This window comes from Accipiter gentilis, chromosome 14 (assembly GCF_929443795.1).
Source record: "Accipiter gentilis chromosome 14, bAccGen1.1, whole genome shotgun sequence".
Lineage (NCBI taxonomy): Eukaryota > Metazoa > Chordata > Aves > Accipitriformes > Accipitridae > Astur > Astur gentilis.
Window position 1 is genome coordinate 16,816,862 of NC_064893.1, and position 21,134 is coordinate 16,837,995.

The 21,134-nt window shown below is 51.2% G+C and overlaps 1 protein-coding gene across 7 annotated transcripts in view; it reads right to left on the reverse strand.

Annotated features, from left to right (window-relative positions):
* Positions 1-4,250: 4,250 nt before the first annotated feature.
* CHD6 (chromodomain helicase DNA binding protein 6) overlaps positions 4,251-21,134 on the reverse strand; it is a 100,982-nt gene continuing 84,098 nt past the window's right edge. For 3 of the 7 annotated variants that reach the window (XM_049816178.1, XM_049816176.1, XM_049816174.1), the window contains 10 exons: positions 20,650-20,869; positions 18,337-18,545; positions 15,609-17,174; positions 14,858-15,006; positions 14,365-14,571; positions 13,216-13,662; positions 12,343-12,534; positions 10,427-10,546; positions 9,266-9,370; positions 4,251-7,245 (listed from right to left, as the gene is read on the reverse strand). In XM_049816178.1, coding sequence (XP_049672135.1) covers positions 6,352-7,245; positions 9,266-9,370; positions 10,427-10,546; positions 12,343-12,534; positions 13,216-13,662; positions 14,365-14,571; positions 14,858-15,006; positions 15,609-17,174; positions 18,337-18,545; positions 20,650-20,869 — 4,109 coding nt within the window. In that variant the 3' untranslated portion in view covers positions 4,251-6,351. The remainder of the gene's footprint in view (positions 7,246-9,265; positions 9,371-10,426; positions 10,547-12,342; positions 12,535-13,215; positions 13,663-14,364; positions 14,572-14,857; positions 15,007-15,608; positions 17,175-18,336; positions 18,546-20,649; positions 20,870-21,134) is intronic. The other 4 variants (XM_049816181.1, XM_049816179.1, XM_049816175.1 and 1 more) reach the window with 3 other exon arrangements.

The window sequence follows — 21,134 nt, forward strand, 5'->3', positions numbered from 1 at the left end:
CGTGGCGGGAGCGGCTCTCCCTCTCCCCCACCCCCACCGTCCCGCAGCCCCGTGGAACACCCCGGGTGGGTGGAGCAGCTCCCCGGCTGCCGCCGGCCTCCAGTCGGCTGCACAGGGGTCCTCCTTTGCCCCCACCCCACAGGCCTTTGCAATCGTTGCCTTGGCGGGATGACCCCGTGTCCAAATGCTGGGCTAGCTCCGTCGGGTGCTGACAGAGTGAGTCATGCTCGTCCGTCACTCGTGGCATGGGCCCCCTTTTGTTCTGCTCACCCTGGATGTTCAGAGGCATTCCAAGGTGGCCGGTTTTGTTGAGTCAGGCTCAGCCTGCTGGTGGAATGCTGATGGCTGGAGCACCTCTCAAAGCGCCGTTTGCTGGGAGCGCCGTGCGGGCGCTGGCCGTCCCTGTGGGCAGGGGCAGCTTCTGTAACCCCAGAAGGGGTTTGCGTGACCCAGAGCCTGCAGCGCTCGTACACGGATAAGGGATATGGTTTCAAACCCGTGTAATACTGGAGGATACTCCAATACTTCAACCACCATCTTGTGGTTCATTTTGGGTCAGCTACTGCTGCTACAGGTGTCCTGCCATCTCTGAGCTGCTGCGAGGTTGTGGGATGGAGAAAACACAGAGCAAGCCCAGAGCAAGCCTGGCTTTCTAGCTGGGGGATGAAACCCCCACCCCACTCATCGGTACCTTGGAATGATGTGATGCTCAGGGGCAGGCTCATGAGCAGCTGTAGGAACACAGCTGTAGCCCCCGTGTCCCCTGCTCATGCAGCAGCTTCTGACCTGCTCTAAGTTATGGTCCTACACATGCTGGGTTTAATTTCTTTTCAAATTTTCTTTTGCAAAGCCCAGGGATCATTCAGTGGGAAGCCACAGGCTGCGGGGGCCAGTCCCTCACCGAGAATCCACTCAGCTCGGTGCTTTCCAAAATGTTACTTCCCCTAAAGACCAGCTTTAATCCAACACCTCAATGTGTTTGTAGAAAGATTTGCTGTAAGAGCAAGGAAAACTGACTGCCGTGAAAAGCTAGGAAATGCATTTAATTGCTGATAATGAGGCTATGCAGTCAGGGTCCTACCATTGTATTTACTCCTTCAGGAACAAAGATGTGCTTTCCTTGGAGGGACCCGAGCTTTGCTTTTTGTGCATCCCTCTATGAGAAATCTCTGTCCTTTTTCTGAAAAGAAAACAACAGCAACAAAAAAACCAACCTCCCCAAAAAAACAACACAAAAACCAAACCCCAAAACAAACAAAACCCAAAACCCCCAAAAGTCAGTCACTGTGGGGTATTCCTCCAAAAATTTTTCTAAATGATACAAGCTATTCCTGTAAAATGTCTCCTTTTGCTACAACATAACCAGCTGAAAAATGTGACAGAGAAACGCAGGGCAGGAGCCAAGAGAGATGAGCAGACATGCTGCAGAGCATCTGCTATGACTTCTGCTCCCCTTGGTTGCTCGTCTGTTGCTGCTATTCCTTGAAATGCCCCCAAGGGCTGCTGCTGGTCTTGCACAAACCAATACTTTCAGTGAGACTGGGATTGAATTCCAGCCGAAATCGGTAATGTCACATCCCCATCCCGACCAGTGGCAAGCGTGAGCCGGGTAACGGTGTCCAAATGGAGCCATTCCTCTAGTTAAAATCACACTGGGTGGCTAACGAGGAGAGAGGAGTGGGACTGACTTTCTACTGGGCTGGAGATCTTACATTGTTTTATGCCTTTTGAGGTGAAATCTGGATTCTCCAGGAACTACTGCTGCCTCAGCACCACACTGATGGCCTCAAGCCACCCTGGGTGCACCGTGAAACTGCAACACCCCAAAAACCACAGCTGGAAGCCAAGGATGATGCTCCCAGGCCAGCTACACAAGCTGTAAAGGGCACATTATGCAGATAGCTGGGAATGGAAATGAGAGAGAATCTGGATTTCTCTTACCACTAATTTTGCATAGCTGCTGCTCTGCTGGCCACTGGGCCAGCTCCTTGCCTGGCAGCACTGCCCGTCTGCCTGGCGCTCACAGCCGAGCACCCTGCTGTCCCAGCCAGTCAGCAACTGTAGGCTGCTGTGCGCTGGCACACATGGTGTGAAGCACTTGGGGACCATGAACAGTGCTTTTACCTGTTTGGTACTGCTTTAAAGTTGTAAAAAGTGATGAGAATTAGTGGTCTTGTGTGACTCAGCCCATGCTCCAGAGCCCTGGAGCTGAAGTGGCTCCTGAAGAGGTGGAAAATACAAATGCACTGAAAAGCTCAAGTTTTATTCGATACAAACCCAATACCATTAGAGGAATTGTCCTCTACTCACTGCCAGCCGAGATTCTGGACCCAAAATCCTTGCTTGTAACTTTGTCAAGACACCGGAGCTGCAACATCTGCCCTTAAGGCAGGTAATGTTCACTCAGCTGTAGTTCAGTGCTGAGGGAAATCGCTAACAACCTTTTTGTGATCCTACAGAGAATGAAAGATCCTGTCTAAATGTGCGATGATACTTTTCTATCCTGTGTCCTATCAGATAAAACCAGGCAGGGACAGGAGTGCAGAGATGAGCAGCTGCAGGGTGTTTCACTCCCTCACGCTTCGGGATAGGACACCTGTATCCTGCAAAACAAAACCCAAAGAGAGAGCAGTGCCCGCCCATGCCCCATCCTCCACAACCACATCCATTCCTACCAGAAGGTGAATCTGATGAGACAGAGCACGCTGGTGGCTGCCACTGACTTTACAGCATAAATGCCAGCATGAATGCTTCTCCATCTACCAAGGGGCTTCCTGGCTTCTGCCGATCCTTGGAGCAAATATTCTGCATTAATGATGCTGGGGTGGAAGGCTGCAGTGTGCGGAGCCAAAATTTAAAGGGAGACTTGGGAACTGGAAATTCAGAGTTCACAGCATTGTTTTGCCTCCTCTGCCCCTGTCTAAGCAATACCTGATGCCTCTTCTGCCCGGTGCTTTCCTGTTTCTCCCCTCAGATAAATGCAGCAACAAAATCCCAGGACAAGGTGTTTATGGCAGGGGGAGCAAGCAAAAAAGTCTTGGTTTACTCTGTGCCTTTTTCCTGGACTTCAAAGAAATTATTTAGCTTTTCCTGTGTACCTGTTTATCCACCTGAAAAACTGAATTAATACCTACTTTTCTAAAGCATGAGATCCTTACATAGAGATTTATGACAAGCATTTATTTGGCACCTGTTAGCATTTTACAAGGCTTAGATGGAGGCGCTCAATATCTCAGTAAGAAGAACCGAACACCTCTTCTGCTGGGAGGTGCCGTGTAAGTGCAAAGGACTGTAACTGGTTCGGGGGATCTCATGACTGGTCTCTGGGCTTCCACCCATCCTCTGGACGAAGCAGGTCGGCAGAGAGCCCCTGCGCACCATTGCATGCTTAAACTGGCTGTGGAGCTTGGGCTGCTCCAGTGATCTTGCAACCCATGCAGGACAGCAAGTTAATCCACACTGCACAGCAAGTTAACCCACGCGGCGCTGGGTGAAAGCTGCTGGCCGCAGTGGGGGGCTTAGCCCAGTAACCTCCTTCCATGGCAGGAAAAGCTGGTGAGCCAGCCAGCTGCAAGCAGCCCTTCCCCAGAGTAATGCATATCTAAGGGTGCACGAAGAGCAACCCTAAAGAAAGGAGAAGTCCGCTGGGTTTGACAGCTTCTCAACAGATTCATGCTGAGAAAAAGGCAAGTAACGTTTATCACTGAGTCAGGTGAATTAAACATTCACATATATTTGCTGAAAAAAATTATATACATCTGTAGCAAGGCTCTGCCAAGTTTGAAAGATAAGCATCATCTAGTCACTAAATTAAAAAAATAAAAATCTGACTTTTAAATCTTTTTCTTTTTATCCATGTTCAGGAGCACAGACAGTTTATTTTGTTAGCACATTTGGTGAAGAATGTATGTTTGTGTGAGTAACCATGAAAACTGGTGAAAATTTGGCATTTGTTTTGGATATGATGGAAAAGAAGAAGCCACTTATGCCTTACAGTCTAAATAATCCACAGAGTATATCGGGTTGCAAAAGGGTCACAAAGTAGCAGTCAAAGAGAAGCCTAAACACCCAGAGACGTAGCATACATGTCTGATAAAGAAGAACAAGGTATAGAGCATGCTGGCTAATTAAATAAATTTCACTTTCAACCCTGTTCCTTACGTGTGTAACCCTGGGAAAACCATCCCATAACAAGAAATGGACTCTGAAGAGATTTCTGTATCCATTCACAGTAAGGCTTTGAAGCTATATGAAGTTTTATAGCATTTGTATTTTAAGGATTTAGGGCAAGTACATGTTCTTCTACTGAATAAAAAGAAAGTTAGTACTTAAAAGGTTCAAAAATATATCAACTGTGATTTTTTTTTTACATAAATAAATTATATTGATTTTGGATTTAACAGCTGAAAAAACCCTTTCTGCTTCCACTGGAGGCAAAACTGAACAAAATGTTAGTTAAATAGAGATAGCAGCATTTCTAAGAAATCTGTCGATAGTGATACAATATCTATGCTACAAGGATGTTATTAAATAGAACACATTTAATTATTGGGGGGGGTGCATTATGATTGATTACATACTTAAAAAAAAAATCATCCAATCCAGTAAACTGGGAATAAATTCCGTGAAAATAGAAACCAAATGCTTTTTAGACCGTGGGTAACAGACTTCTTTGAGATGCTAATTTTAACATGTACATAATTTATAATCCCAAATGTATAAAAGACAATGACAAAAAGCATCATAAATAAATAATGCAAACTGAAATAGTTATGTCAAAACATTTGGACCATCTGATAAATTAGCAAAACTGTAACAGAAAATAAGTAAAAAATACAGTAAATTGTGACAACCAAATGTGAAACCAATTACTAGCACGCTCCCAACTCCCTCACCAGCCTGCCTTTTATCTCACTGCTGCACCACCACGGGTTTATTTCAAGTCTCAAACCATGAGCTGCAAATAAGAACAAGCCCAAGTGAAAGAAAAACTAAACAAGGAGTGTGGGGAAGGAGAAATAAGAAGGGTTGCCTGTGGAGGAGTCTCAGTACCCAGAGCTGCAGGGGGGCTGATGGCATTAAAACCTGTCCATTTAAAATGCAGACATTGAAATCATTTGCCAGTGGGGGACACACACACACACACACACTCGGAAATACTGTTCAACAGCAAATGGAATGGAAAGAAGAAGCCAAGGTCATCTCTTCACAGTCTAACGCTAGAAAAGAAGAAACTCAAGCTTTGAAAGTCTCAACGGTCCTTCTTAGAGGACTCCCCAAACAGGAAAGCTGGCCTACAGCCTTTTCCTTGTTTGCTGAAAGGACATTGCTTCTGGGGTAAGGAGTGGAAAATATAGAAACTCAAAAAGCCTCAGCGTTCATGTAAGAGCATTAAAATCAGTGTGGCCTGTTCACAGCTGGAAAAAAATACCTTTACAGCACTTCTAATGCCATAGATGAGAACTAACGCCATAGAGGAGAACTGAAGACTAGCAGAATGATGAAGAACCTGGTAGCTACAGGTACAGTAATCCCAAAAAAGTCATGCAAGATGTGCAAAACCTTTCCAGCTCGAGCTGAAAAGTTCTTGTAACTATCAAGGAAAGGGCAACTAAACTCCACTTAACATAAAACCAAAATCTGGTTTTAAAAAACACAAAAGAATGTCTACGTCATATTTTCACTCACTGCTGTTTGTCTCCAAACCTTTGAGGTGGGGGTGATAAAAGAAATTATATCACTACCAGTTATGCTTTTTCCTTTCAAAGAAATGAATATATGCATTTTCAATCATTAGTTATATACTTCTGTCTATACTACTATTCTAGTAACCATGATAAAATAGGGAAATACTTTAAATCAAAAATACACATTAGCACTTACTATAGCTGTGCTTTTTACCCCCAAATACAGGCTTTTTCGTTCAGTGTCGCTGTAGACAGAAATACCCTTGTCTGCATGTAGACCAAGAGGTAAAGACTTTTCTTTTGCTCTTGTTTTTTTGCTGCTTTTTCTTCTCAAAGGAGTGAGCAATTTGGGGGGGTGACCGAGTACTGGATTTGCTATCGTCGGCTGGGATGAACGACTGGAAAAACAGAATGAGAATTCGGTGCCTCCCATACTAGCTAGACAACACTGTTTATCTAATAAAGTGGCAAGACCCTGCAACTATTAACATGTAGTATGTCACCAGAGTTTTTTCTGACAGGGAATTAGGTAGATAATATTACTCATGGAAACACAGGTTTATGAAGGCGGAGCGGGGCGGGAGGGTAAGTAACAAAGAGTTTATGGGATAAGAAACTCACAAGCCACAATCTTTTTGTGTTTTTTTTCAATGAAACAAAAGTTCTAATTTGTATCGCAAGCCGCTTTGCGCTCCTCCTCTGCTGGTCCATCCTGCTCTTTCTCTGCCGACAAAGGCGGTGTTTGCTCTGTACAGTTTTGACTGTTTGCAGCTCCTTTTTCCAGCAGTGAGACAGTTTCTGGCTCTGGGTTTGCCAATTCCCCTTTCGCTTTCTTTCTCTTCCGCTTCTGGCTTTCCAGGTTCGCTGCCTCCGAGTGTCTGGTTTGCTGTATGCCGGGCAGCGCCATGCCGATACCAGGGGAAAGAAACATCGAGGGATAGATCAGTCCAGGAGACATCCCTGGGATAAGAAACGGGTTAAAAGCTACAGGACTACTGGTAGTTATTGCAGATTCTGTCTGATTAGAAAACGAACTAGGACCAGGCTTATCTTCCGAGAGAGTTTCTTTTTTCACATCCTGGCTACTCTGTTTATCCTCAGTAGCTTTCTCTGTGTTGGCTGTACCACCACTTTTTGTTGTGCTTGTTAACGAAGTTGGAGCAGTCGCAGTACAAGTAGTTGTCATGGGGGGGTTGAGAAGTCCTCCAACGCCAAACATCTGTGGTACAGTAGCCATGCCTGGCAGCATCATGGGCAACATACTCAGGGTGCTTTTCACATCCTCGCCGGCAGGAACTGCTGCAAATCCAGCAGGAAACCCAACCAGCCCGGTCAGGGGGATCCCTTGCATGTTTCTCATGTTCTGAAGTCCTACTAGATCCATCCCAGCAATCAGTCCGTTCATGAACAATGGTCCCATTCCAGAAGAAGAATCTGCTACAACGCCAGGGCCTTTAATGAGTTCGCTTCGGGGCCTTCTCCCCCTCCGGCGGGGCCCCGTGTCTCGGAGCACAGGCTCAGTTAGGATGCGATTGAATTTGCTTTCAGGTAAGTAGCCCTGAAAATGAAACACACACAACAGAAACACCTGACAGTTATTACTGCATCAAAGGAGATCTGGTTTTTCTGTGCTCGCATCTGCATCCCAGATGGTGTCAGCACAGAAATATTTGCCTACATGATATGGAATTTGAGAGGTACGCACAACTTTTCCCCAAGGGATGCTGCCAAATGCAAAACACCCTCTCTCTGCCCTGGCATGATACTGCAGTGTCAAAGCGCACAGGGAGGAAAGGAGGAAGCACATTTTTACCCCACATTTTCACCCAAGCCCTCAGCTTCGGCTGTTTACAACATGAGAAGCACCGGGGCAGCTCTGTGTCAGATGCCAACTTATCTCCCTTCCCAGCTTTAATTGTGGCTTCAGCAACAGGTGACAAATCATGTCTTTTAGCTGTGAAGGGCCAAATTTTCAATGCTCTGCAGGACAGCAAAGCTACATGGGATGACACACAGAGAGTGGACATGCTGTCTGAGGAGCACCCAGTTAGAGCTTCGCTGAGATGCCAGGAAAGTTCTTCTGAGCATTCAGATACAGGACCAAAACCCAGCAGCCACAACTGGGCAAGACTGTCCGATTACGGAGAGCAGTGTGTGTGGGATCCATAGTGCAGTTTAAAACTCCATTTTTCAGCATCCTCATCACAGACATTTAAACATTTCCCTTTGTGGATCCCTTGAGTTTCAGTATTGCTGCTCTTCGAACTGTTTCCAATAATAGATTTAGGTAGGAAAAGCAGAAACTTGAATCAAATGACCCTGGCAGTCTGCACAGCACAGCTACTGCCCAAAGAGGGATAATCTTCTGCTCTGCTCCCGCTGGCACGTGGGAAAACCTGCGTGGGAGCATGACCACGCCCGGGCTCCGCAGGGCAGCCGACCCCACGCTCCCGCCTGCCCAAGCGCCCAGAGCGGCCAGACGTCCCTCCGCATGCATGTGCCAGAACGGATGCGCACTCACCAAAAGCAAAGTGCTGATGGGGCTTGGGGGTGCGAATGCTAACGGGCATGCAGCCGCCAAACCAGGGCATGTGAGCGGGTGCCTGGGGTGGTGGCCAGGCACACAGCTATTCCTACCGGCAAAGAAACCATCCCCTGCAAACGAAGGTAAGGAAGAGCTGCCAGCTCGCACGGGTGCTGGCCACCCAGACAGGGTGCTGACGCCAGCCTGGACATGGAGCTGGGCCAAATCTCCAGCACTAATTAAAAGCAAATTTGAGAGCAGTACAAACCTCTAAGCCAATTGATTCCCCCTCCAGCCCCCTGCAAGGGGGTCACACAAACCACTGCAGCCAGAAACACAGGGAGCAGGTGAGAGGGACCGCAGGGAGAAGTCTGGATAAGGCCAGCTCGCAGGGCAGGGAAGGGTGATTGATCTAGCAGTGCCCATGTGCTAGGTGGGAGAGAGTGCTCCTCCTTGGCAGGCTCTGCCATGCACCGGGGCAGGGACTGGCGTGACGAACAGGGTAAATGAACGCGGCAAGGCAAGGCTCTGCCCTGTCCCTCTCCCTGCCAGTGTCTGAGCCTTCATGCCTGGTGACCTGCAGGGCCTTTAGTGGGCCCAGAGTTGCACAGGCAGAGTTTGCAGGAGCTGATGAAAAGCCTCAGCTGAGGGTATTTTTGAAAATTTGACCTGCAAAAATGTGTTTTGTCCACTCCCTGCCATCCAGCACCCGAGGTGGCTTACTGGTCCTAGGGTGTTTCTCTTGCCCCTGCTATTTCTAAGCATCTCAAGGCTTTCTGGACAGTCACCCTGAGCTGCTGAGACCTGTTCCCAGGGTGCTGACCCCCCTCTCTCCTACCCCTGGCCGCACTGCTGATCTGTGGCACGTGTCCAACCTCCCTCTCTGCCACGCTGAGTGCTCCCGGTGCTGCCAGCCCTGCAGCTATCCCCTCCCGCATGCGCAGCTGAGGTCCTGCCTCGCAGCTCCCAGATCCTCACTGGAGAAAGGTTGTGGGGATGGGGAGGGGAAAGAAAAGATGACATGATACAGATTTCTCCAAAAGCTCTAACTTACTGAAAGCTTAACAATGTCAGCCCAGTCAGCTGCAACAGCATACTCCAAGTTTGCATCAAGCCACCTTGGCAACTCCTTCAATGCTGGTGCCGTGGCTCCCCCTAACTATAAAACACAGCAGAAGGATGACCTCTATTGCAGAAAGAGTTACGTAAATTAATACAAGAAATACGATTACACTTCTTCTAGCTCCTTGATTTGGGCTGCAATTTGGCTGGGGCAGAGACTCCTCCCTTGCTACACATCTTTGCAGGACTCAGTATGTGCCTGCTGCCTCCAGACACACAGTTCAGGGAGAAGAGGCAAGTTCAGCCTCTGTGGCCTGTCCCATCGCCCTCCCCTTGAACAAGCAATGGAGACAGAACTTCTGTAAAAGCCATGCTCAGAACTGGACAAACCCACCAATTCACCCAGGTCTCCAATGGCCATCATGGGTGTAACAGAAGGAAACACAGATGTGGCTGAAACAGCCTTTCTGCCTCACTCTTTAGTTTTGGTTTTAGATGTGATTAATATCACATCACCTTCTGACCTAGTGCAGTCCTGGGTGTGTTTAAGAACTGAATTTGGGTGGAAAGTATCCCTGAACGTCGCTTCTCATTCAGAGAGGTGAACATCAGTGCGCTGGAGATTAAACTGGAGACAAGTAAATCTATGCTCCTTGCTCAGTAAGCAAGAAAAAGCCCTTCAAACCCTCCACTTCCCACATGCCCAGCACTTGGACAGGTATTCATATGCTCTGCTTGCACCTCTTAAGGAGGAACAAACCAAAGATATTTGCTTGGCAATATTACAATTTGTGGCATATTGCAGTGAACTCAAGTGGAACAATCAAATCCGGAACGGGAAGCACCCAGCCAGGGCTGTGCTGATGGTGGCTTTAAAGCCAAAGGCTGAATTCCTTTGCCACTGTAGGGTCTGTGTACCCTGGCAAGGGTGAACACTCAGACTTTCCTTACTTCACACAGAAAGTCATTTATTTTGTGGGTTTGTGTCCCCTTGGGCACACATGTGTCACAGGATAGCACAGATCAGTGACGTGTTCCAGATTTTTGTCCCATCCATAGGCTCCTCTGGATTAAATCTCCCCCCAGGTGAGCTCAGGGGCTGCTAAGCATTTCAAGACACCAAGGGCAGAGCACAGAACAGGCCTTCGCTTACCCGCCGTCCGGTACCCTTATGTACCACAGGCACCCGCTCCTCTCCTGTGAGTGAGTTAATATCCAATTTGCTGGGGTCCTTGCAGCGTTGCCTCCTCTGCTTGGGCTTGTCTGAAAAATTCTGCAGTGCAAACAAGACAACATTAATGAGACTAGATGGCTTAATAAGCCTGGAAGGCTACAAGCCCTGCAGGAGAGCAGCACAGATGAGCTCCCAAGGGACAGAGGGTCCCTGCAGACTTGGGTGGGAGCAGCGTGAGCAGCACAAGCTGGCCTCTGCCACAGTGCCAGCTCTCAAATAAGCGCAACTGATTTTTGTAGGTATAAAGGGGTTTCAGTGTACCCTACTTAGACTGCTCCAGCCCTTTCTAATTCCTCTCCAATCCTAAAACTGTAACACGCTGCCAATTCGTATATGTGCATCTATAAATGGGGAGCTAACTACAAGTAGGAAAGAAAGACAGAACAGGTCTGTGTGTGCCATCTCATGTCAGTCTGATACAGCTATCCACTTCTTGCCAGCTCATCTGTGCTTTGTTTCACTCCTATCTGAGCTGCTCCCACTGCAGAGCTGCTGTACCATGTTTCTTTGGGATCAGAGCCCTTCAGGACCACAACCTACAGAGTTACAGCTGAGTTGTTGCACACCCACTGCATGCACCCAGTCCTGGCATCAATGTGCCTGCAGGGATGTAGCATTATAATGAACTACTGCAGGCTCTGTTTCCTGAGAGTCAAAGAAAAGACCCTGAGCTTGGTCTGTCCTTCAACAAGCTGAGCTACTGCAGTACCCCAAAGCAGCTTTCAATCCATCCTACTTGGAGAGAGGACACCCGCCCTGACAGGGGGACATCCTGCAGGGCTGGCCCAGGGCACTGGGGGCTTGCTGGGAGCATGGCCAGACTGGGCGAGCTCCAGTAAGTCCCCACAGAAGGCAAGGATGATGGAAGGGAGTGGGAAGGCACCTCCACGCCTGCTCCACCATCTGACTGCTTCTTGCAGTGTTCCGAGGAATCTGGCCTGGGGCACAGAGCTGCATGTATCTCTGGACTTTGAAAAGCAAGGGCCATCCTGCCCGAGCAAACACTGGGCTCCTCAGCTCTCATCTCTAATAAGTTCCAGAACACTAATAGCTTGCCTGTACTCCAAGCTCTAGGGAATCTCTGCCTCAGGTACACAATGCTCCAGGACCAAGATGCACAGTCTTACGTATTACCACCACATTTCTTCCTCCTCTGTTTTACAGCCTGTGCTCTGCCTAGCACATGACCTAATAGGCTAAATAAGCTGAAACCTGGAGCAAACCAACCTGTGAAAACCAAGAGCTGGATGCTTATGAGATGGCAAAAAGAATCAGATAGACTTCGCACCCCACTCTCTGCCACTTTGCTTTCTGACGGTGCCCACACCCATGCAACCGCAGCCTTTGCAGCCTGCAACACAGCTGCCAGTTCAGTTTTTAAAGCAAGGAGGTTTCTCTTGTCTGGGAACCTTATTTAATACAACAGCACTGCCTAAAATGACCACAGGTGAAAGGGAGCAACACAGGCAGACCTTGAGCATCCCAAATCCCTTCTCCCATTTCTCTCCCCATCCCTGGTGCTTCTGGAAGACATTGGACTAATTGTGCATTGGGCAGATGGATGCACTGGAGGTGGAGAACGGACCTTGGGGCAGGAAGACACAGCTCAGCAAGTGCCTTTCACTGCTGTACAGGGAACCGTGCCAGCCTCTCAAACATGTGATGAACCTCCCAAACAGCCCTTGATGACCACCACAAGCCATGGTACAGGGGAAAAGGCTGCATTTTGAGACACTTTGTGGAAGCCCTGAACTCAAGAGCAACCACAGAAAACCTAACACAAATGGCAACATACAAGGCAGACACACACACACGCCACCGAAGGCCACCCTTACTGTGCCAAAGCCGGGAACGTCAAGTGTGTAGTCAGACTGCTGACGGAGCCAGTCAAGGAGACTCTTATTCGGGACAGCCTTCTCTGCTTGGCTGCCTGCAGCTGGGACTGGCTGTGGAGTTGAGGTAGCAGCAACCGGCCCATCAGGGAGGGGACTGTTCTGGGGGGGCTGCGGCTGGTCTTCCTGAACATCCTGATGTAGAGGGAGGAGCAGGGAGAGCCCATCAGCAGCACGTGGTGATGCATGTGCACCCAGGTAAGCAGATGTCCCAAAGCAGGTCATCTGCTCCCATCACACAGATTAATCCACATATTCCCAGTGCCTGTTCCTTAAATCACCACCCACCACCGCATTACACTTCCACTCAGTCCCCAGCACTGGTGGTGTGGAGGGCAGAGAGAGCTGGGAGATGCTTCTGAACTCACCTGGAAACACCCTAATCACCAGGAGGACCAACTTCCCCCCAGATCACTCCTAGAAGTGGTCTATAGAGGGACCAGTCTTGCTCCCAGAGCCCCACTCTTTGAGTGGATCCCAGGGTAGAAAGAGAAAGGGTGCAGCAGGCTCTTGGCCACAGCTCCAATTCAGTCAAGGACCATTCCTCATGTTCACTAACCCTAGACACCCCCTGAGATGGGACAGCTGCTTTTGATAATGCTTAGCAGGACTCAAACACTCCAGGCAGAGTGCTGCAAGCCAGAGGGAAAACTTCCCTTCCTCCCTGGAGTAGTATCTGCTCCAGCACAGGCCAAGCTGTCCTGGAGGAGGTCCCACGTTGTCATGGGCAGCAGAGCTTGTAGGGGAGAGCTGGACCATGAGACAAATCGTGCTGACTCCTTTGGGGCCATATGAAAGGAGGGAGCATAAACCCACCTGCAGCCTGGTTGGAAGAGGCCTCTCCTTCACAAAGATGAGGTCCATCCCTTCTACATTTTTTCTCCTGCCCCGCCTCCTCCTCATGGCAGCATCATCTCTTCGGAGGCTGCCATTTACAATTTGTCCTGTGACAGGATGGATTAACCCTGCCTGGAGGATGCCAGACAAGTCCATGCCCAGGGAGCCCTGGAGGGTGTTCACGGTCCCCAATTTTGGCATGTTTGTGTTCAGGGGGAAAGGAGAGGAGTTCCCTGGGGACCCATCAGAGGGTCTGGACAAGTCCACTGCTGCATCGCGCCAGCCATTCAGCACAATGGGTGGATGAACATGGGTTGCTGCTAGCTGCTCCAAGCTCCTCTGTTTGGCATCTCTCTCCATCTCGAATTCATAGAGCCTCCTGTGCTTCCGCTCGTCCTTTGCAAAGGCAGGGGTCAGGAAACCTTCCTGTGTGTATCAAAGCCACAGAGAGGGTTACAGCTGCTTGTGCACTGCCCAGGGACCACAGCTCTTCAAACCAACACAGCTAACTGTCAGGCTCTTCTGCCTCTCCACAGGAGTCACAAAGGATGCCCTTTCCCTGGATATATCAAAATCACACCTCTTTCCCTGTGTGGGGATGGTGCAGGAGCACCCTCACGTGCACTCTGATTTCCCAAGGCGCTATAACCCTGGGCGCTCCACCAGCTGCTGGGCAGCCAGGCTGGGGTCTCAGGCCAGCTGCTTCTGTCTCTGCGCTGTGTCCAACAGTGAGAGGAGATGAGAGAGAGTAGGTGACTGATGGGGCAGTGCCCTCTCCTGCACCCTTTCATCTGGCACACCAGGGCAGTGTCCCCTTTTCCCCCTGACCATGCTGGGTGCTCCAGCGCTGACTCTGGAAGCACGTCTACAGCTGCAGAGGCTGCAGAGCTGCTGCAGAACAGCCGCCTTCTCAGGAGGGGAGCGGGGCTGGTGGGGGGTTGAGAGCACAGGCAGCTCACCAGGAGCCCTCAGTGGAGGGGACCAAGTGGCTTAAACCATCTGTTAGACACCACAAGAGGCAAGAAGAGGCAGTGAAAAGCCAGGCTCCCCTTAGGAAATTCCTGAGCACTTCTGGGCAATGCTTCACCCCAGACTCTCAAGCCTGCCCTGCCCAAGGGCCTCCCTCACCTTTTGTACCTGTGAGATTAACACCCCGTTATTGAAGGTGGGATCGGGGGCTTCTGACTCAGCAAAGCTGTTCCTGCTGCTGGCATTGGTGGCTACTGCTGGAGCTGTCAGCAGGCTTTGTGTCTCAAACTGCTGGCTGGAGGAAGGCCACTTGCCCTTCAGGATGGCATGGCAGATGTTGTCAATGCGGTTGATGATCACACGATCCTGCAAACAGAATTGGACGGTGGCAGGCTGGGACTCGAATGACCGACTCATGTACGTCATTTCAGGATTTAGACAAACCCAGCACTGGTGACCTCAGCTTGGTGGGGAACTGCTTTGGGGCAGGTGTGTCCATGGCACAGGTGCTTGGGAAGAGCACCCCAGTTAGAGCATCTGTGGGGAGCCGTGTGCGGAGGACCAGGAGGCAGACCTGGTGCTGTCTGAGCCACTGCTGGTCTGGACTACACAGTAACGCTTGCAACACAAACAGTGTTAATTTTAAACTCACCTTAGGCCATTCAGAGAAGGAGTAAAGCGTCTTCTCCTGCAGCAGCTGGGCTATGGTCGGTGCCCGGGCATCCTGAAGCTCATCGATCTCCCCAGGCAGGACAGAAGCAGAACTCTTGCTCTCTTCCTCCAAGTACTTTTCTGGACCATCTAAGAAAGCAACAGAGAATAGAGCCCATCACCTCCCTGACTCTCTTGCCCTCTCAAGGCAGGAGCAACTCCTTACACCTTCCCACCCCAGCACCCAGCTGGCTCCACAAGGGTCCCAGTCCCCAACCAGTCACCAAATAACACAGCAGCCCTAGGTAACGGCAGGCAGCCCACACTGCTTAGGAACGGCCAGCACTCCCCTGGGCTGAGTCTAGGGGGTTTGTATTGCAGTCGTCCACATCCCTCACCATTCCCATAGCCCAGGTGGGCGAGGAGGAGAACACATGCCTTTCCAGAAGGAGCTGCTCACCAGGCAGTGCCCTGTGCCCGGAAGGGAAAGGCACCCTGCATTCCATGGGATGCTCATGGCAGAAAGGCTGCTGGGACTCACGGTAGGGGGTTCTGGCCAGCCCTGCTGGCAAATGCAGCCACCAACCCTTTGCTCCCCAATCACATCAGCTAGAGGGATCCAGCTCCTGCAGAGGGGAGGCCACGCCGGGGGCTTGGCAGCCCCAAGGCTTTGGCTCTACAGGGAGGGCAGCAGGTCCCTCCCACCTCTGCCAGAGGTGACTGTCAACCAGAGGGAGGTCTCAGGACTGTACCTTGACTCTGGCTGCCACTGGCTTTCTCCCCTTCATCTCTGTTCTCACACTCTTCTTGCTTCAACCCCTGGGGCTCAGGGTGCAAGGCCTCTCTGCAGCCTGCCTGCCCTTCAGCCCCTCGGCCCCAGGCCTCCTCCCCGGCATGGGGGAGCTCTTCCCCTGGGGCCGCCAGCAGAGGTGCAGGCAGGCTGAAAGCCTGGCTCTGAGCCTGGCGCGGTGAGTGCTGCAGGGTGTTCTCCTCATCCAAGCCGCGGTCCTCCCTGCCCTCTGGCCCAGGCTCCCCCAGCCCTTCAGGTGTTCCCAGCCCCAGGGACTCTCTCTCGCCATTCACGTCTTCTGGGCAAGTGTCCTCAGGTGTAGGGAGGCCAGAGCTCTGCTCCTCACCCCCCAGTTCATCAGACTGAGGATCACAACCAGCCCTGGTCCTGGGACCACTCAAGCCTTCCACAACATCTGCTGCTGCCTCAGAGTTATCATCATCCTCTTCCTCCTCCTCGTCTTCCTCGCTGTGGCTCTGACTTGGGCCTGACTTTGCCTCCATTCCTTTCTCCTGCAGCAGACTGATGAACCTCTGCTCAGGAGGAACCTTTATGTCATAGTTATGAAGACTGGGACTGTAGAGCCCCACACTTATGACCCCTTCCATGGCACTGTGCTCAGGCAGCACTGGTGCAGGGCTGGCAAGGTCTCCCTTCTGCTGCAAGGCTTCGCAGAGCTCTGCTGGGATGCTCCGCGAAGGGTCGCTTTCAGGGGTAGAAGGTGAAGGCTCAGCTTCCTCGTTCTGACTGTCCATTCGGTCACAGCCCACCTGCAAACCTTCTAGGAAGGGAGTCTCTCTCATGGCATCTGCATCGCAGCTGGATGGATCCTCATCCCCCTCTAGCTTGCCTTCAGAGAGTTTAGCAATGCTGCTTCCAACATCTGTGCAACTTGGGCTGTCTCGGGCAAGGGAGCTTTGCTCGCTGTTACAGGCCTTCTCATCGTACATCATGCACACCAACGAGTCCGGCAGAGAGCTCTCATCATAGTTACTGGAAATTATGTCCCGGACTTTAGACATGAATGTTTCACAGTTTGCATCTGGTGGACTGCCCCCAGCCTGGGACATGGTGTTATCTATGGTTTCTAGCTTGATCTGACTCTCAGCTTCATTCTCCAGGGATTCGCAAGTCCGGTCCACCTGGCTGTACAGAGGGGAACTGTAGAGTTTGGAGTTAGTCTGGTAAAGGCAGCACAGGGTTTCTGGGCCTGGGAGCCCTGTTCTTTTATGCTGGGCATAGTTCCTGTATGCATCTAAAAAAGACAGCTGGGGGTCATTCATGATGTAGTAGTCAGTGCGATTCAGGCCGTGCTTGGCGGTGCCGATCAGCAGGTCCCGATCATGTTTGCCACACTCCCACCACACTGGCAGGTAGAGGCTTGGCCGGCAAAGCTTGAGCCGGTCATGGAGCTGTGGACACTTGAGCACCTGCTCGCGCACCTTTCGCAGAAGCTCGATACGGTAGAGGGTTCTGGCAGCACGTTCCTCTGTGATAGGTTCCACGTAGATGTCCGGGTCTGGGGGACCTACAGCAGGGATAGAAAAGCCAAGGCCCCATTATACAGACTGATGAGAGTTACTCAGAGGCAGTGATGAGCATGGTGAGTTTTAACTCTTGCTCAGACTGCAGGTGAGGTGGGGGAGTGCTTGTAGCCACCGCTGAGGCTTCTTTTCCCAGTCTTACCACCTTCCATCCATTTGCCACCAAATGGACACATGGGAGTAAAATCCCTTGACTTTAGCAGCTGGACCAAGAGCGGCACTTGGCTGCAGAGGGTTTCAGAGTCTTGTCTGAGCTCTGCTCCATCAGCGCTAGCAGTGCTGGAGCTGCCTGGACCTGCCAGCGGATCAGCTCCTTGGGGTCTGAGCCTCTGGTAGTCCTTCAGCAGGTTCTCAGGGAAGGGAGTCCCTCAAGTCATGCAACTCTTTTGTTGAGGAACACCTACCTAAGGCATTAACACACACATCCAAGGAACTGTGTCTGAGACCAGACCTCCTGACAGGTCTGATATGAAATCCTTTCTGCTGCTGTTAGAAGCAAATTGCTTTGTGCTTAAACAGCCCCCAAGCAGTTTATCATCTGCCATGTCATGCACAGTGCCAATGCATTGGGGCTCTGCAGGGCACTCTGAGAAAACACGATGCCCTGTGTGTTGGCCAGGCTTCCCAAGCCTCCTGTGGTGGGTTCAGACTCCCTTTACCCTGTAGCAGAGCTCTCTAGCCAGCTACGCCACAGCACAGGCATTGTGTGGACTCTGTCCAGCGCCAGCAGAGATGCTTGGAAAGAGAACAGCAATACAGATCACCCAAACAACCCCTAGCTCCAGTGTGGAGAAGGTGTGATCTGCTGCTTCTCTACTTCTCCTCCCTCACATCTAGAGGTTGCTGTCTTGGATAAAATTGAATGTGATTTCATGGGAGAGCTCCATGAGACAGCAGGAGCTGGAGCCCACAGGGCTACCCTGCCTTCCCATTGCGCCGAGGAGGTGGTACGCAGTGGTGACAAGGCAGCCAGAAATGGATGTGGCTTCTGCAAGCCCACAGCCTGCCTGGCATCTCACTGCCTCCAACTGTCCCCCAAACTCCTCCCTTGCTCTCCTGCTCCACGAGAGCAGCGGGACCTTTTCTGACCTATGGCTACATGGACCTACCGTTACCCCTCCCATAGGCCATGCAATTTCCACTCACCATCCTCTTTCCACAGTGGGAGACCACAGACATTCTTGCACATGGCCACGAAGCTGTAGAAGTACTTCTCCAGGCTCTCATCTGTCTTCTTCTCCAGTCGAGAGATGGCTCGGAACTGGGCCCAGTCAAAGATCTTTTTCTCCTGGTCATAGATAACCCCAAAGGAGGAGACAGTGCGGTAGAAATCTGCCTGCTCCCTCCTGGTCCACCTGTGGGGCAGGGAGGAGATGTGAACACCACTGAGACATGTTCTGGTCCCAGCATGGGCAAGGCACCAGGCAGAGAGGCTCAGAGAAGACTATCTAGTTACTGCCCACCAGTTTTGGGGAGCTGCCAGGAGGAGCACACCAGGGACATCACCACAACTTGAGAACCTCTGCCTTATGGTCCATAGTGAGGAGGAGCGAAGGCCACGGGCTCTGGCTTTTGGCTCACTATTGAAGAAAAAACACTCTTGGCTGTTTGAAAAACACTAAGTGCAGTTCCTGGCTGTGCTCTCAATGGGGCGCAGGCTCCAGCACCTTCTGTGAAAGCACAAACCTATCTCACCTACTCGCTTCCTGCCACATTGAGTTGTCTCATCACCTCCATGGGAAGGCCAACTTTCTGTACCAGGAATTAGAAAGGAAGATCCTGCAGACACAGCTCTCATCTAGCCTCTTCCAGAGGGAAACTGGGACTTGGGTTCATTGCCATAAGGGTCCCAGTAACAAATACCATCCGCCCTGCTGACTCCTGAGGACTCCTGGGTGCCAGAGGTGGGTGTCACCCCTTCCCTAGTGAAGGAAAGCAGCTGTGCTTATGGGGGGCTTCAGTTACAGCACTGTTAGAGCATAACTTTCACTCTGGCCTGGACCCTCTGAGCTTTCACCTCGTGGGGATCACTCAAAGAAATGATCTAAGTCAGAGATGGTGAGGAGCGTCCTGGGCAAACACAGCTCTTGGCAAACAGAGCGCAGAGAGAAACAGGCCACAGAGAACAGACCAGGGTGCAAACTGCAGGGCAAGTGCAGGAGCAGGTCACAGCAGAGAAAGGTGAGTGGCATGGGCTGAAGAAAGTTTAAGGTCAAATCTCAGCTCCTCTGAACTGCAGCTCTCAGCCAGCACCAGCAAGCAGCTGGGACATGTCAAGGGAGAGCAGAGAGGGTGACAGCACCCACAGCACACCCCAGCTGACCAAAATACACTTAGACCAGCATTTCTGCCCCTGCTCCCAGAGGCCGTGAGCCCTCTGCAGTGATAATTCATTCCAAAAAGGAGAATAACAAGAAGAAAGTTAATAAAAAAATCAGTGATTCAAATCAAGGAGCCCAACGGGGAATTTGTTGAAAGCTGCCTAGGACACCCCTGTAAGGAGACCCCCCCCCAAAAAAAAGCCCACAGAATTAAAGATTAGGAAATACTAGGCTGCTATGGTGTCTACAGCACAACCACTGAAGCCCCACCTTGAAGAGGGGACAATAAAACTGGAAGACGTCCAGATGAAGGGAAGAAGGAAGATCAGTGTGTTCGTGCAGCTTCCCTACAAGGAGGCTGTGAACCGAGAGCACAGGGCAGCATAGATACTAACTGGTTACATGGGTTCCTGCAACAGGGACAGGTTCACAGGAGACAAAGCCATCAAGGAGTGTTGACCACAGAAAGCCCCTGCAGTTCAGGAAGTCCTTGGGCTGCACACTGGGGACCAGCAGTGGTGGAGGCAGCATCACCCTACCGCACACCCTCCCTGGATTCTGCAGAGAGCCACTGAGGATGCCAGGATGATCCCACCATCCTTCCACTTACTGGGATGCAAACGAAATGGGAGCACCCTGCAACGAGGTTATGCCACCACTGGGCTCCTGAGGCCATGAGCAGGAGGCTAATGCAGCAGTGTGAGAGCCATGGGGGTCAGAAAGGCTACGCACGTGGGCTGTGACAGTGCTTATTCGTCACCCTTCATCCACAATGTGTCCCAAGCACACAACACTGCTCAGCAGAACCTGCTCTGCTGGGGCTGGGGGGCGATCCCTGGCCCAGCAGACGCTGAATTTGACTCTGAAGAGCTGTCCTCTCACTTCCTTTCACCGTGTCACCAGCTGCTACCCGCAAACTACAGTGGAGGCTGCTCCCCGGCTGGGCTGGCTGCCGGAGCCACAAGGCTCCCTGACAGCTGCAAGCAGCGTTCCCTGCCCAGCAAGGACCCAGGCGCCTCTGTCACATGGGCAGCTGGCTGCAAGGACAGCTGCGGTGACCTTTACCTGGGTAAATCCAGGGGAGCAAGGATTTCAACTGGCCTAAATCAGCTTTGGAAAGGACCCTCTGCTGCGTTACCTTTTCTGCATTTCTTTGTTCACTGAGTCCATCTCAGAGGCTCTCCTGAACATCTCGTCCTGCAGCCAGTATCCATGGTTACCGGGCACGAGCATCTCAGCACGGGGAGGCAGCTCTTTGCGGTTGCAGCGCTGGTAGACAGTGACGAGCCTCCGCAGTCTGGCTGTGAGCGCAGATGAGACAGGCCAGCAGGATCTGTCTGAGTCGGAGCCATCCTGGGCTTCAAACATCAGCAAGGACATTAGTATTTAATGCACACTCACAGCCACAGGTTCCTGTGTCCCTCCAGCCAGCTCCAAGAGCTCCCTCCTGCCTTACCCCTCCCGCGTGGGACACCACGGATCACAGTCATGAGTGGGGGGCTGTGGTGACCATCCGTGGGCCTCCACATCCCAAAAGCTGCTGGCTCACAGTCTCACCATGTCTGAGCTTCCTTCAGAGAGAGCCCAGAGACAGAGGTTGGGGTAGGAATGACAGCTCTGGGC